We start from the raw sequence: 13,645 nt of genomic DNA, 5'->3' as shown, positions 1-13,645 counted from the left end.
CTAATGCCCGAAACGTCGATTCTCCTGTTCCCTAGATGCTGCCTGACCTGCTGCGCTTTTCCAGCAACACATTTCCATCTCTGATCTCCAGCATCTGCAGACCTCACTTTCTCCTCAAAGAATATTTGTGTCAATGATCATCAATGGTAGGCAATGATCATCTCCAACAAGAAAGCATCTAATCAGAGATTTGACCAAAAAAGTGAGTTGCCTACTCTGAACATCCTAGGGATATCTTTTTACGTCAAGGTGGTGGTGATGGGGCAATTACCTGAACTGGACCAGTCACACATTATGGATACAGGAACAGATTAGGGGTTGAATATTCTGCAGTAAATAACTCAGCTTCTGACCAATCAAAGCTTTTTCGGCATCTGTAAGTCACCGGTCTGGAATGTGTGGAATAGTTCCTCACTTACCTAGATAAGTGTGGCTCCAATATGCTTTGCACTGACCAAGACAAAGCAGTCTGTTTGATTGACACCTCATCTACTGCCTTCCATCACTGGTGAAAATTAATTGGTGTGTACCATCTATAAAGTGTGCTGAAGTTACTCGTTAAAGCTTTTTTGACAGTGCCTTCCAAATTCGTGACTCCTTCTGCTGAGAAATATAAGGATTTCAGGTGCATGGGAATGCCACCATCCTGCCACTGTCCCTCCAAGCCCCACACAATCCTGCCTTGAAACTATATCATTTTTCCTTCACTGTCACTGGGTGAAAACCCAAGGCTTCCCTCCATATTAGCACGGAGGAGAACTGGCACCACATGGACTGCAGTCAGTCAAAAGGTGTCCCATCACCACCACCTTGACGTAAATAGATATGATCAATAAATACTGGATTTGCCAGTGGTACGCACACCTAATGAATGAACAAACATCAACTTTTCTGGAATGGGACTTAATCTTCAGAACCGGTAACAGAAATATAGATAGCCAAACTTGACATCAATATTAGAGCTTAAAAATGTGTTGCTGGAAAAGCGCAGCATGTCAGGCAGCATCAAAGGAACAGGAGAATCGACGTTTCGGGCATAAGTCCTTCTTCAGGAATCAGGACTTCTGCGAATCCTCTTGCAAGGATGCCTTCCTTGAAGAAGCTCTCCTCCTCCCTCTACAAGGATCTCAGTGAGTCCCTCTCTCACTGCACCCCCCAGGTAATCTCCTCTGCCCTGAAGCTCTTCAGCCACGTACTCAGAAGGGCTTATGCCCGAAACGTCGATTCTCCTGTTCCTTTGATGCTGCCTGACCTGCTGCGCTTTTCCAGCAACACATTTTTAAGCTCTGATCTCCAACATCTGCAGTCCTCACTTTCTCCTAGTTGACATTAATATTAACCACATAACACCAGGTTATAGTCCAACAGGTTTATCTGAAAGTACAAGCTTTCAGAATGCTGCTCCTTCAGCTGGTGCGGTGCTCCAAAAGCTAGTGCTTCCAAATAAACCTGTTGGACTACAACCTGGTGTTGTGTGATTTTTAACTTTGTCCACCGCAATCCAACACCGGCACCTCTACATCATCAATATTAATATAACTGTCAATGGGAAAAATACACAAATGTAAAATATATAAAGAAACATTGTGAGTGGATGTGGAAGAAACTGGCTTAATGGATTATAACCTTTTTTTTTTGTTCTTTGTTCTCTTGTAAAATACTTTGTGGCATTTGGAAATGATCTAGTTTTCAAATGGATACTTCTGGGCAAAGAATAGAGGTGTAATTTCCTGAACTGAACAGAACTGGATGAAAGCAGGATGGTCTGTAATGCATTATGCCATTGTCCTGTTGAGGCTAGCACTGTGACGTATGTGGACACGACTCTTCCACTACATGTTGTGAATATTTATAAACTGAATATGTTTTCTGTCCCAACTGTGAATCACTGTGAGATTTTGATGCAGACCTCCAGAATATGTTGGATGTTGTTTTTGATTTTCTCTTTGGCAATCAAAGGACAATCGCAAGGAGAACTTGGTTTCATGTTTAAAGGCAGATAGGCCAAAAAACACGAATGAGAACTGTCGACCTGCAAGAGTGATCTTTAAGTGTCAAAGCTAAGGAGCTTTTTGAATAGTTTCAGTCAATAGATGCTTCAGGAACAATTCAGACACACCCTCTTATTATACATACATTGAATTGAATGAGTTAGAATGAGTGTATAAAAACGAGGTAATGACACTGAGGTGTGTGTCACTGTGTGCATTTACTATTCGATGTAAAGATTAAGTCATATATCTGGCACATAAGGGTATTCCCGATTGAGACTATGGAAAGGGCAAAAACCCACTAAGAAATCCTTGCTGAGTAGAGATGTCCAAGTTGTATGCTACATGAAAAACAGTATACTCAAGAAATCTGGTGTACTTGTCATATCTTCTGAGTGACTCGAAGTGATCCTGTGCGCTGAGGACAGAATTAAAGAATTACAATTAAATCTGATAGAATCTTATAAGCTACTGTTGTCAAACCAGTTTAGCAACGACAAACTACTATTTGGAACCAAGTCCAAGACTACAGATGTTGCAATTTTTTTGAAAGAGCTTGGCTAATTTGTTTATCTGGTCACCAATGAACACATTTCTCTGTTTCTAAGTTTTATGACCCAGGTATAGAATTTTAATTAAAAAAAATACCCTTGGCTTTCAAAGAGGTTTTTCATTAGTTTTCTGCCCATCTCTTTGCAGCAAGAGAGCAGTTTTGGTGCTACAGAATGAGCAGCTTTATCCTCAGAGGCGCTCATATACCAGTGAAGATGAGGCTTGGAAATCCTTCCTAGAAAATCCTCTGACTGCTGCCACCAAGGCCATGATGAGCATCAATGGAGATGATGATAGTGCTGCAGCTTTGGGTTTACTGTATGATTATTACAAGGTATGTAATCCCAGCAGATGAAATCCACAATTCTGAGAGTCTCCCAGATATCACATCTGAATCTTAAAGTTAAAAATCACACAACACCAGGTTATAGTCCAACAGGTTTAATTGGAAGCACTAGCTTTCGGAGCGTCGTTCCGAAAGCTAGTGTGCTTCCAATTAAACCTGTTGGACTATACCCTGGTGTTGTGTGATTTTTAACTTTGTACACCCCAGTCCAACACTGGCATCTCCAAATCCTGAATCTTAAAAGATGCTTAAGAGCGGTACACAGGATTGGTTAGATTCTAATTCACTTTGTGCTGAAACAAAAGAATGTTGCTTACCTTGTGAGTTTCCCTTTCTGTGATATTCACCATGTCTCAAAACTGGTTCTGAAATAATTCTGCGGATATGAGTGAGGGAGTATAAATGCAGTTGTCTGACGTCCTTACTGTATTTTTACAGAAATGATAGGATGAAAGTGAAGTTGATTTGAGCCACGTGGGAAGAGAATTGTTGTTCAACTTAAGTTTATTAAAGAAGGACATAACACGGGTTGACAATTGAGATCTTTGCGCAAACTGGCTAAAACCACCCTGACTTGAGTTGCTGACGATCACTGTACATTGCAATACAGTACTTGGCATTTGCTGGCAGACAACAGCTACTCACAGAATCTATGTGTTTTGATTGCTGCCAACAAAATACTGTTCATAACAACTTGATACCGAGCATCTAAATACCTCTCTTGTTAGGTTCCCAGGGAGAAGAGGACAATACCACCAGAGAAAAATTCCAGTACTGACCCTGAGCACAATAAAAGGTAAGTGTATTATAACTGTTGACATGTGCTTAGAACCATAGAAGGTCATTCATCCCACACTGTCTGTTGGCTCTTTGGGAGAGTTGTCCAATTAGTTCAACTTTCCCACTTTCCCCAAAGCCTACAAAGTTTTACTTTTTCAAATACACGATCAATACATTTTCAATGTGGCTATGAGTCTGGTTCAGTCACTTCTTCCGGTAACATAGTTATGACTTAATAAAACAGAAAATCTTGATCTTCTCTCTGGCTCATTTGTAAATTAGCTTAAAAATGTGTCCTCTGGTTACTGATCTTTCCTGCTCACTTGAAAAAACCTTGTCTCTTTATTTGCTCTTTCAATACCATCCATAATTTTAAATCAGAGAAAGTTTTAAGTATGGTTGCAGAAGCTCCGATCCAAATGTCCAAATACCAGAGCTGTCTGAAAGATTTTACAGCATGCATCAATTTTAACTGAGCAAAATTTAAACAAAACCTTGCCTGGACAGTTTGGTTAAGCAAACTGTATTAGTGCGGTTTGTCTCCAGAGTAGTTAATGGTTTGCTGCTTTATGGATCACTGTACCTGATGCTCCAAACAAATCCTAATCCCTCTTGAAGCAAGTTGCCCATGACTTGAACCACCTGATCCACAAACTGTCAATACCTGAAACTGAACATAGCCTTAGTCTCAAGGTTGTTACATTGAAGCACAGTACAATTTACTGTTTGAGCTTAGTCAATAATTGTTGCTTGCCTACTTAACCGTTGGTTCTTTCAGAACTGAATTTAATATTCTAAATATTTTCCACTGGCAATCAGGAATGAGACTCCAATCCCACTTTTCCTTCCCTTTCCAAAGAGCCATACTTGTTGCATGAACTACCTGCAACAGACCTGATCGCCCAAATGGGTCAGTCTGAAGCACCATGTCTGAACTACAGGAACTCCAGCCCTTTATACTGACAGGTGTAAGCTATCATCCCACCAAGTTAATCTGCAAACACTGATGCCGAGTTGAAACCTGGTCCAACAAGGTTCCAACCATTCCTGTTGGAACAGCCCTGGATTCTTGGAGCTGCTATTTTCGTCTGTTCATGTAAAAGGTCTGTGAGAACAAATCATCAGTACCCCAAACGCTCCACACAAGATGCAAAGATTTTTTTGTTTAATCAAAGAAAGGAACCCAATCATTGACACAAAATCTGAACTTTGTGAAAGCTACAATTACTTAGCTTGATTAATTTAGGCGAATAACACTTAAGGGATTGCTCAGTTAAGGAGATAGTGTTTATTTTTTATGGATGCTGTAAACCCCATAGTTTCTCTGTCTGAGTGATGCAAAGGGATGTCCAACAGAAAGTGAAGCCTGAGTGTAACTACTTTATTGTTGGATGTTGTGCTGTCTCTGTAATTAAAAGAGGACAGCTGATTCCATATTTTAGTGAGTTAGTTAATATTCCAACAACTCAACTTTTTAATTTTATGCAGAATGTGTCATTCAGACAATATTGATGTGGCTAGAAGAAATAGAGAATTGCAGATGCTGGAGATCAGAGTCGAGAGTGTGGTGCTGGAAAAGCACAGGTGGTCAGGCAGCATCCAAGGAGCCCTGGCCTATGCTTGAAATGTTGATTCTCCTGCTCCTTGGATGCTGCCTGACCCTCTGTGCTTTTCCAGCACCACACTCTCAAATATTGATGTGGCTGTCTGTCATATGTTTTTCCCAAATTTTAACTTTGAATTTTGCATTAACTTCCAACGTTACAGTATAATGGCAAGTGATCTGATTTTTTTTTTTACCTTACTGCAAGAGTTAATCATTTTCCTAATGTGAATTATTTGGGTTTAAGCTCTACTGGTATTACTGAAATTTAGTAAGTATAGAAATGCCCCAAAATTTGACTCTTGATGTTCAGAAATATCCATCCATTAAAAAGAGAGATATAAATATCTTGTTCCCTTTTGTGCTTATCTGAGAGCAGTTTCTGTGCAATGCGATAATTTCTTATGCACTTGGGTGACACAATCTTTGGAACCAACAGACACGATGGGCTGAATCACACTTTGTTGTTCTTGAAGAATTGGAAATTGTTAACATATATAATGACCACACTATTCTTTGAACATGTTTGACCAGCAGTCCAGGGAAACGTGCTACGAAATAATGAATCCAGGTTCCAAATAATTACCATACTGACTGGGATCTTATGAGCATGTTTTATTCTTTTTTTTATGTAATAGTTTAAAAAATTTCTTTCCGTTTTGTTTTGCTCGTTGGAAGATTGCTAACCCCCATGCATCTCCCTCGCACTAGAAGGGGAGTGCGGTCAGGGATGCTGTCTTCTACACAGCCAGCTTCAATGCTGCTCTATGATCGTCCAGAAGGAGCCACAATTCAAACCGGGTAAGCCGGCAGTATTGGGTTTTTAAAATATTTCCTTCCTTTGATTATATAATGACTATTATTATTGAGTCAGAGCGTCATAAAGCATGGAAACAGACCATTTGGTACAACCCGTCTGTGCTGACCATGTCCCCAAACTAAACAAGTCCTGCCTACCACTTGGCCCGTTTCCCTTCAAACCTTTCCTATTCATGAACTTATCCAAATATCTTTTAAATGGTAATTCTGCCAAGCAGCCTACTTAACAATGAACAAACTTCTCAAAATGCCTTAGACAGGTTTGAGTACCATCAGCCCTTAGATTTGAACCATCAAATCTTTCTTTTTTTATTATTCATTCATGGGATGAAGGCATCACTGACTAGGCCATCATTTATTTCCCATCCCTAATTGCCCAGAGGACAGTAAAGAGTCAACCACGTTGCTATGGGTCTGGAGTTACATGTAGGCCAGACCGGCTAAGGAAGGCAGTTTCCTTCCGTAAAGAACATTAGTGAACCAAGTGGGTTTTTCTGACAATGGACAATGAATTTATGATAATCATTAGACTCTTAATTCAATTTTTTAAAAACTAAATTCAAATTTCACCTTCTGTGAAGGTGTGACTCAAACGCAGGTCTCCAGAAGATTATCTTGCTTTCTGGATTAACAGTCCAGCGATAATACCATTAGGCCATTGCCTCCCCACTAAAGTGCTGTTACGGAAACATGCTTTATCTGTCAAAGGAGAAAGTGAGGACTGCAGATGCTGGAGATCAGAGCTGAAAATGTGTTGCTGGAAAAGCGCAGCAGGTCAGGCAGCATCCAAGGAGCAGGAGAATTGACGTTTCGGGCAGGGCTCATGCCCAAAACGTCGATTTTTATCTGTCAAAGCTCAAGTTTCATTTAAATTAATATAGTCAGTCTCTAGTAATACCAGCATATGATTTTCAAAGAAATGCTAAACTAAATTGAGATATTTTACATATGCCTATGCTATTGAAGAAAATTAAACGTGACAATTTTTCCATTGCAGTGTAAACTAATCCTTTCTTTCCAGAGTACTTCTTGTTCTGAAATAATGGTGTGGTCACATTCTTGGGCTAGCTGGCTTATCAGGGTAGTTTTAATGCTGCCTGAAATTTTGGAAAAATGATGTAATTAAGAGTTTGAGAGTGATCTTTCTAAAGTTACTTCACGGCAACTCATTTTTTTTATTTACTGGCATAGCAGGTTTTAGGCATCAGAAAATAAAATGCAACTATTTCATTAAAATTTATATTCAATTCACCATATTCCTGCCCTGAATGTTTTAATTTTTATGAATTCTGTCACACTAGAAAGAAAGAGAGAGAGATTTCTATGTCCTGCAGCACTGTGAAATAGGCACACCAGACAATGAGATTTAATTAAACAGAGATTAGAATTATGAGAATGGGGAAGTGTAAATAGAGCTGAAATGGATCCTTGGTACAGCTTAAATTAGTTGATAAGGGTCCAAAATTTAGGGAGAATGGTGGAAATCAACTAGGCTTCCTGCTCCTAAAAACTATTTATACTTGAGCTGGAGTATGCATGTGGAAGAACATCAAGGTGTACAGAAACAGGACTAGCCAACTTGAAGCTGATGAGAATTGTGGAGGAGTGGAAAGAAACACTAGTTGAAGTCACACATAGTACAAGTTAAGATGATGTGGTTGTCGGAAGTTGGTCCCCTCAATTCAATCACATCACAGCAGGATTTCCTCCAGCATTGTCCCAGGCCCAACCATCAGCTACTTCATCAGTGCTATACCTTCCATCATAAGGTCAGAGTGGAATGTTCACTGATCATTGGAGAATGTTTAGCACCACTCATTCAGTTGCTGAAGCAGTCCATGTCTATATGCACAAAACCTCGGCTAAATTCAGGCTTGGGTATATAAATGCCAAGTAACATTAATACCACACAAGTACCAGGCAATTAGCATGTCCAACAAGAGAGAATCTAACCAATGCCCCTTGACATTCAATGATATTTTCATTGCTGAATCCCCCGTATTAACTGGGTTATACTTGACTAGAAATTGCACTGCACAAGTCATATAAATATTGTGGCTACAAGAGCAGGTCAGAGGCTAAGAGTTATGTAGTAAATAACTCATCTCTTGACTCCACAAAATTTGCCCCCTATCCGCAAAGCAAAACTCAGTGTGATGGAATATTCCCCACTTGACTGGATGAGTACAGCTCCAACAAGATCCAAGGACCTTAACTTCATCCAGGATAAAGTAGCATACTTGACTGTACCCCATTCACTTCTTGCAACGTTCACTTGACACAGTGGTAGCAGTGTTTACCGTCTACAAGATGATCTGGAACAACTCACGACAAGTCCTCCGAAAGCATGTTTCAAACCTGTGAGCTTTATCACCTGGAACACAAGGGCAGCAGATTCATGGAATATCACCACCTACAAGTTCCTGTAGAAGCCACAAACTATCCTGACATGGAACCATCCTTTCACTGTGACTGTGTCAAAATCCTAGAACTCCCTTTCCAACAGTGCTGTTGGGTACACTACACCATGTGGACTGCAGTCAAGAGGGGCACCTGACTACCATCCTCTCCAATGGAGTGAGAAATGGGAAATGAATGCTGGTCTATCCAGCAATACCCTCCTCTCACAAATAATTTTTTTAAAAAGTTGTTAGATTGGGATGACCTGCACGGTTGAACCATCTTCTCAGGTACTCGGGAGGTTCATCCACATTTGATACTTTAGAATGAGACATTTTGTGATTGAGACGCACATATTTGGATTTGTCAAACATTGTTCGCTCACGTGAGCAACAAACATCTACAGTAACACCGAAGAGAATTCCCAAATTTATATCCTTTTTTAAAAAAAGTGTGTTATTCAGAAAGCTTATTAAAATAATATTATTATGTGATGGAAATGTGTTGCTGGAGAAGCGCAGCAGGTCAGGCAGCATCTAGGGAACAGGAGAATCGACGTTTCGGGCATTAGCCCTTCTCCAGCATCTGCAGACCTCATTTTCCCCCCTAATATTATTATGTGTCAAGTGTTCGCTCAGAAAAGCCAGTGCCTGAAAATATTTTCTTCAGTCAGTAGATTTAATGTAAAGCATCTACCCTACCCTCCTTCCAGTGTTCAAAAGTAGGACTGTGGGAAGTAAGGGAGGGCTGGAAGCTGGAGTTTGAAGGTGTAACATTGAAATGGTTGAGTAACCGAGTATGGGAAATGAAAACAAGCAAAGCTAGAAATACAGGTTAGCTGAACAATTCACTGAGTGATTCAGCTCATAATATTATTAAAGTTGCTGTTGGTAATGGGGGAATAACACTTCATTGACTGCACAGTGTAATAGTTGACATACCTTCAAGAAGCAGCTGAACCAATTCCTGACCTGGACACGTTATTATTTGGAAAGTCAATGTCTTTTCTAGGTAACACTTAGTCCATGGGAGCTTCTGGTTTTGATTTTCTGAGGAGGTCAAAGAAGAGTTTTCGAGATTGTGTTTTGTCTGTTTGCCTGTCTTAGGAGTCTATGGCTGCTTGAGTAGACGTGAGTTTGTCAGTGGGCGGGTGTTGGGCCTGAAATGATTCAGCTGAAGAGGAAGAAGTGGCTGGTAGGGGAAGAGTAATCAATGGGGACAAAAATAATTATTTGATAGTCCAGTTATAAAGTTGTCAAGTAAGCTTTGTGGAACAACTTGATTTACCTGTCTGTCATTTTTCTATTTTTATTAATAAAAAACTCACTACATTTAATATTTATTGTGGTGATATTCCATAAAGCCAGTGATTGCATATCCTTATTTTCAGTGGAAACAGAAATCAATTGCCTGTGCAATTTGAACTTTATAAATAAACTATTTTAATATTAATGCTGTTTTCGTGTTGATTAACGATGAGACCCTGGCTTGACTTCAGTGTCACTGTTTTCCCTCCTGGACTGGACTAGATTCCCTCAGTGTTAGTGTCTCTCCTCCTGGTCTGGGCTGGACTGGACTGGACACCCTTAGTGTCACTGTCTCCCCTCCTGGACTGGACTAGGCTGGGATGGACTGGACTGGACTGCACACCCCCATGGGGTCAGTGTCTCCCTTCATGGACTGGACTAGGCTGGGATGGACTGGACTGGACCCCGTCACAGTGTCACTGTCTCCCTTGTGGACTGGGCTGGATTCCCTCACAGTGTCACTGTATCCCTTCATGGACTGGGCTGGACCCCCTCACAGTGTCACTGTCTCCCCTTGTGGACTAGACTGGACACCATCACAGTCTCACTGCATCCCCTTGTGGACTGGATTGGATTCCCTCACAGTGTCACTGTCTCCCCTCATGGACTGGGCTGGACCCCCTCACAGTTTTACTGTCTCCCCTGTGGACTGGACTGGACCCCTTCACGGTGTCACTGTCTCCCCTGTGGACTGGGCTGGACCCCCTCACAGTGTCACTTTCTCCCCTGTGGACTGGGCTGGACCCCCTCACAGTCTCACTGCATCCCCTTGTGGACTGGATTGGATTCCCTCACAGTGTCACTGTCTCCCCTCGTGGACTAGGCTGGACCCACTCACAGTGTCACTGTCTCCCCTTGTGGATTGGGCTGGATTCCCTCACGGTGTCACTGTCTCCCCTGTGGACTGGGCTGGACCCCCTCACAGTGTCACTGTCTCCCCTTGTGGACTGGACTGGACCCCCTCACAGTGTCACTGTCTCCCCTCATGGACTGGGCTGGACTCCCTCACAGTGTCACTGCCTCCCCTCATGGACTGGACTGGACACCCTCTTGGTGTCACTGTCTCCCCTCATGGACTGGGCTGGACTCCCTCACAGTGTCACTGTCTCCCCTCATGGACTGAGCTGGACTTCCTCACAGTGTCACTGTCTCCCCTCATGGACTGGGCTGGACTCCCTCACAGTGTCACTGTCTCCCCTTGTGGACTGGACTGGGCTGGGTTCCCTCAGTATGAAAGTCTCCTCTCTGTCAGATCTGATATGCTCAATATGTTTGTGGCACTTCCTGTTTGCACTGCTTTACTTATGAATCTTTGAATGTGCTAATGTTTTGACAAACCTTTGGCTTCGTGGAACAAAATTAATAACTCTCTTGCATTTTGAACTTCAGATTGATGAAGCTTTTTGCTCCATAATTCTTCCTTTATTGCTTTATTGGAAACATAAATAGTTCATAAGAAATTTAAGATTAATTTTGAGTGGCTTTACTTGACATTGACAGGACTTCCCATAGTGTCAATAGCAGCACCGTCACCTAATACTACCAGTACATTTGCCACTGTTTTAAAAGTACCAGACTAAAAGCACATGTTTGATTCAGGTGAGAGGCTCATTTTAAGATAGGAACTATGATTGCACAATGTGTGCTTAAGATAATCTGTGTTGGGGGACACACTTCTCTGCCAGGCAATATAGCTGATTAGTGAGCGCTTCCTCCTAGTTAAAATCTACCCATTATCAAAAAAGGTTGTTTTGAGGGAAATAATGGCAAGGTTGACAAATCAGCTTTAAATGGTTAAGTGGTTTTCCATGTCGCCATTACATTACAGTATGTATGAAATTATTGTCTTTTCTTTTTAAGGAATTGCATGCTGTCTGCAACAGATCACCCAGTCATTTCCACCGCAGATAATCGAGTGCAACAACTGAGAGTTTTGCCAGTCAATCTGGTGTTGCCTGGCCACTCCGTCGGACACGATAAAGTAAATCAGTTTACAAACACAGACACTACTGTCACTGTCTCTGTCACAACAGTACCAACACAATCTATTAAAACCGAAATGAACCCTAATAACTTTTCTGTGGGAATGCTGCCAACATCATATTGCAGCGAGCCTCCTGAGCGCTCGGTCATTCATGATCGAAATCCTCATGGTGACCACTTTGCCTCAACTGCACAGTCACAGAGAAGAACTCCAGACACAACTTTCACAGAGAATTTCAAGGAAGGCACTCAAGAGGTAAACCGGCCATTTACACATTTATTGCACGATCTGACATAGTTGTTAGCGCTTAGTCTCCTTTATCATGGAATGACAACCCTGTAGTTTAAATCAAAACAGAAAGTGTTGGAGAAATGTCTGGCAACATCTGTGGAGAAACAGTTAATGTTTGGAGTCAAATATGATTAGTTCAAAATACCCCATATTTTAGTTTTGGTTTCCCTGAGAGGGCAGATGGAAGATGATCATCTCTTAGCCCTCTTAATGCCATCCTAAGGCACTGTTATGGTTATATAGAACAAGGCCATGGATGGCTGAATTTCTATCCTCAATGCCATAGCGGCCTGATGTAGATTGAGAACTTGATACAATTGATGGAAGAGGTTAAACCAATCTCTCATCTATCTATTGTGCCACGAAGCAGTATTGAAATGGACCAGGACATGTAAGACTACTTGCAGCATTATTAATTATAGTTTAACCTTGGTGTGCCACATCGTCTACTTACTTAGTAAAGAGTACATCATTTGGGGTGATACTCACATTGCGCAGTAATATGAAAAGAACAGTGAATTGCAGCCCATTGAGCAACCTGTCTGAAAAGAAAAATCCAGCAGAGTATAAAACTATCTGCTGATTCATTACCATCTGGGATTACTTCTGTTCTGTGGAAAATGTGGGATCATAATGACAGCTTTTCATTGCAAATTGTTAGTGTAGCCCATCCCTTCAGATATTTCCACTTTCCCTTTTTGTGGATGGCTAATTTTCATTTGGATTATTACAGAGATTGGATGCAAACTGGCAGGTGTAGTCAACATGAAGGACAGAATTCATGCTCTGAGGTTGTTGAAACTCAATGTTGAATCCAGAGGGCTGTGAAGTGCTTCCATAGAAAATGTGAAACTGTACCTTCAGCTTGCACCAGCTTTCACTGGAGCACTGCAGGAAGCCTAGCATAACAATGTTAGCACTGGAGCAAGATGGTGTTATCGAAATGGCAAGTAACTGGAAGGTCAGGGTCATTCTTACAGATAGAGTCCAGAGCGTTTATTATAGTAGGGCTTAAAAAAAATTCTGGTTATTATATCTGGAATCAGTACAAATTTGAAGGCAAAAAAATAGTAAGAAACGTAATGCTGAATGGGTTCCAGAGAATTAACTGTTTAGAGAACAAAAGCTGGAATGGTATGCAGGATTTGGCATGTGACAGATAGAAATGTTTCGAACAGAACTAAAGGAATAGGAATGCCAGTCTGTCATCTTTAATTCTACATAAACATGAGCTCATCCAAAATTCTGCTACCTGTATCCTAACTTGCACAAACTTCTGCTCACCCTATAATGCTGTGCATACCATCCTAAGTTGGCTTTTGAGACAACAAAATCTCAGTTTTAAAGTTTTCATTTATGTTTTCATATCTCTCTCTCTCTCCTCTTGATCTCTGCAGTGTCCTCCAACTTGACCACGTCTGAAAGATCTGCGCTCCATGGATTGTGGGCTTGTCACTCTTAAATCTCTGATTTTAATCACTCCACCATTGACAGTCATGTTGTCAGCTACTTAGGCTTTAAGCTCTGATATTCCTTCTGGAAAGCTCATTGCAATTCTACACTCTTCAATTT

At 41.2% G+C, this 13,645-nt stretch overlaps 1 protein-coding gene across 4 annotated transcripts in view; it reads left to right on the top strand.

Moving 5' to 3' along the window:
- Positions 1-13,645, top strand: part of grhl1 (grainyhead-like transcription factor 1) — a 118,749-nt gene that overhangs the window by 23,584 nt on the left and 81,520 nt on the right. For 2 of the 4 annotated variants that reach the window (XM_043678006.1, XM_043678030.1), the window contains exons 2-5: positions 2,691-2,877; positions 3,618-3,685; positions 5,951-6,073; positions 11,659-12,037. In XM_043678006.1, coding sequence (XP_043533941.1) covers positions 2,691-2,877; positions 3,618-3,685; positions 5,951-6,073; positions 11,659-12,037 — 757 coding nt within the window. The remainder of the gene's footprint in view (positions 1-2,690; positions 2,878-3,617; positions 3,686-5,950; positions 6,074-11,658; positions 12,038-13,645) is intronic. The other 2 variants (XM_043678014.1, XM_043678020.1) reach the window with 2 other exon arrangements.

This window comes from Chiloscyllium plagiosum, chromosome 3, assembly GCF_004010195.1.
Source record: "Chiloscyllium plagiosum isolate BGI_BamShark_2017 chromosome 3, ASM401019v2, whole genome shotgun sequence".
Classification (NCBI taxonomy): domain Eukaryota; kingdom Metazoa; phylum Chordata; class Chondrichthyes; order Orectolobiformes; family Hemiscylliidae; genus Chiloscyllium; species Chiloscyllium plagiosum.
This window is presented reverse-complemented; position numbering and strand designations above follow the sequence as displayed.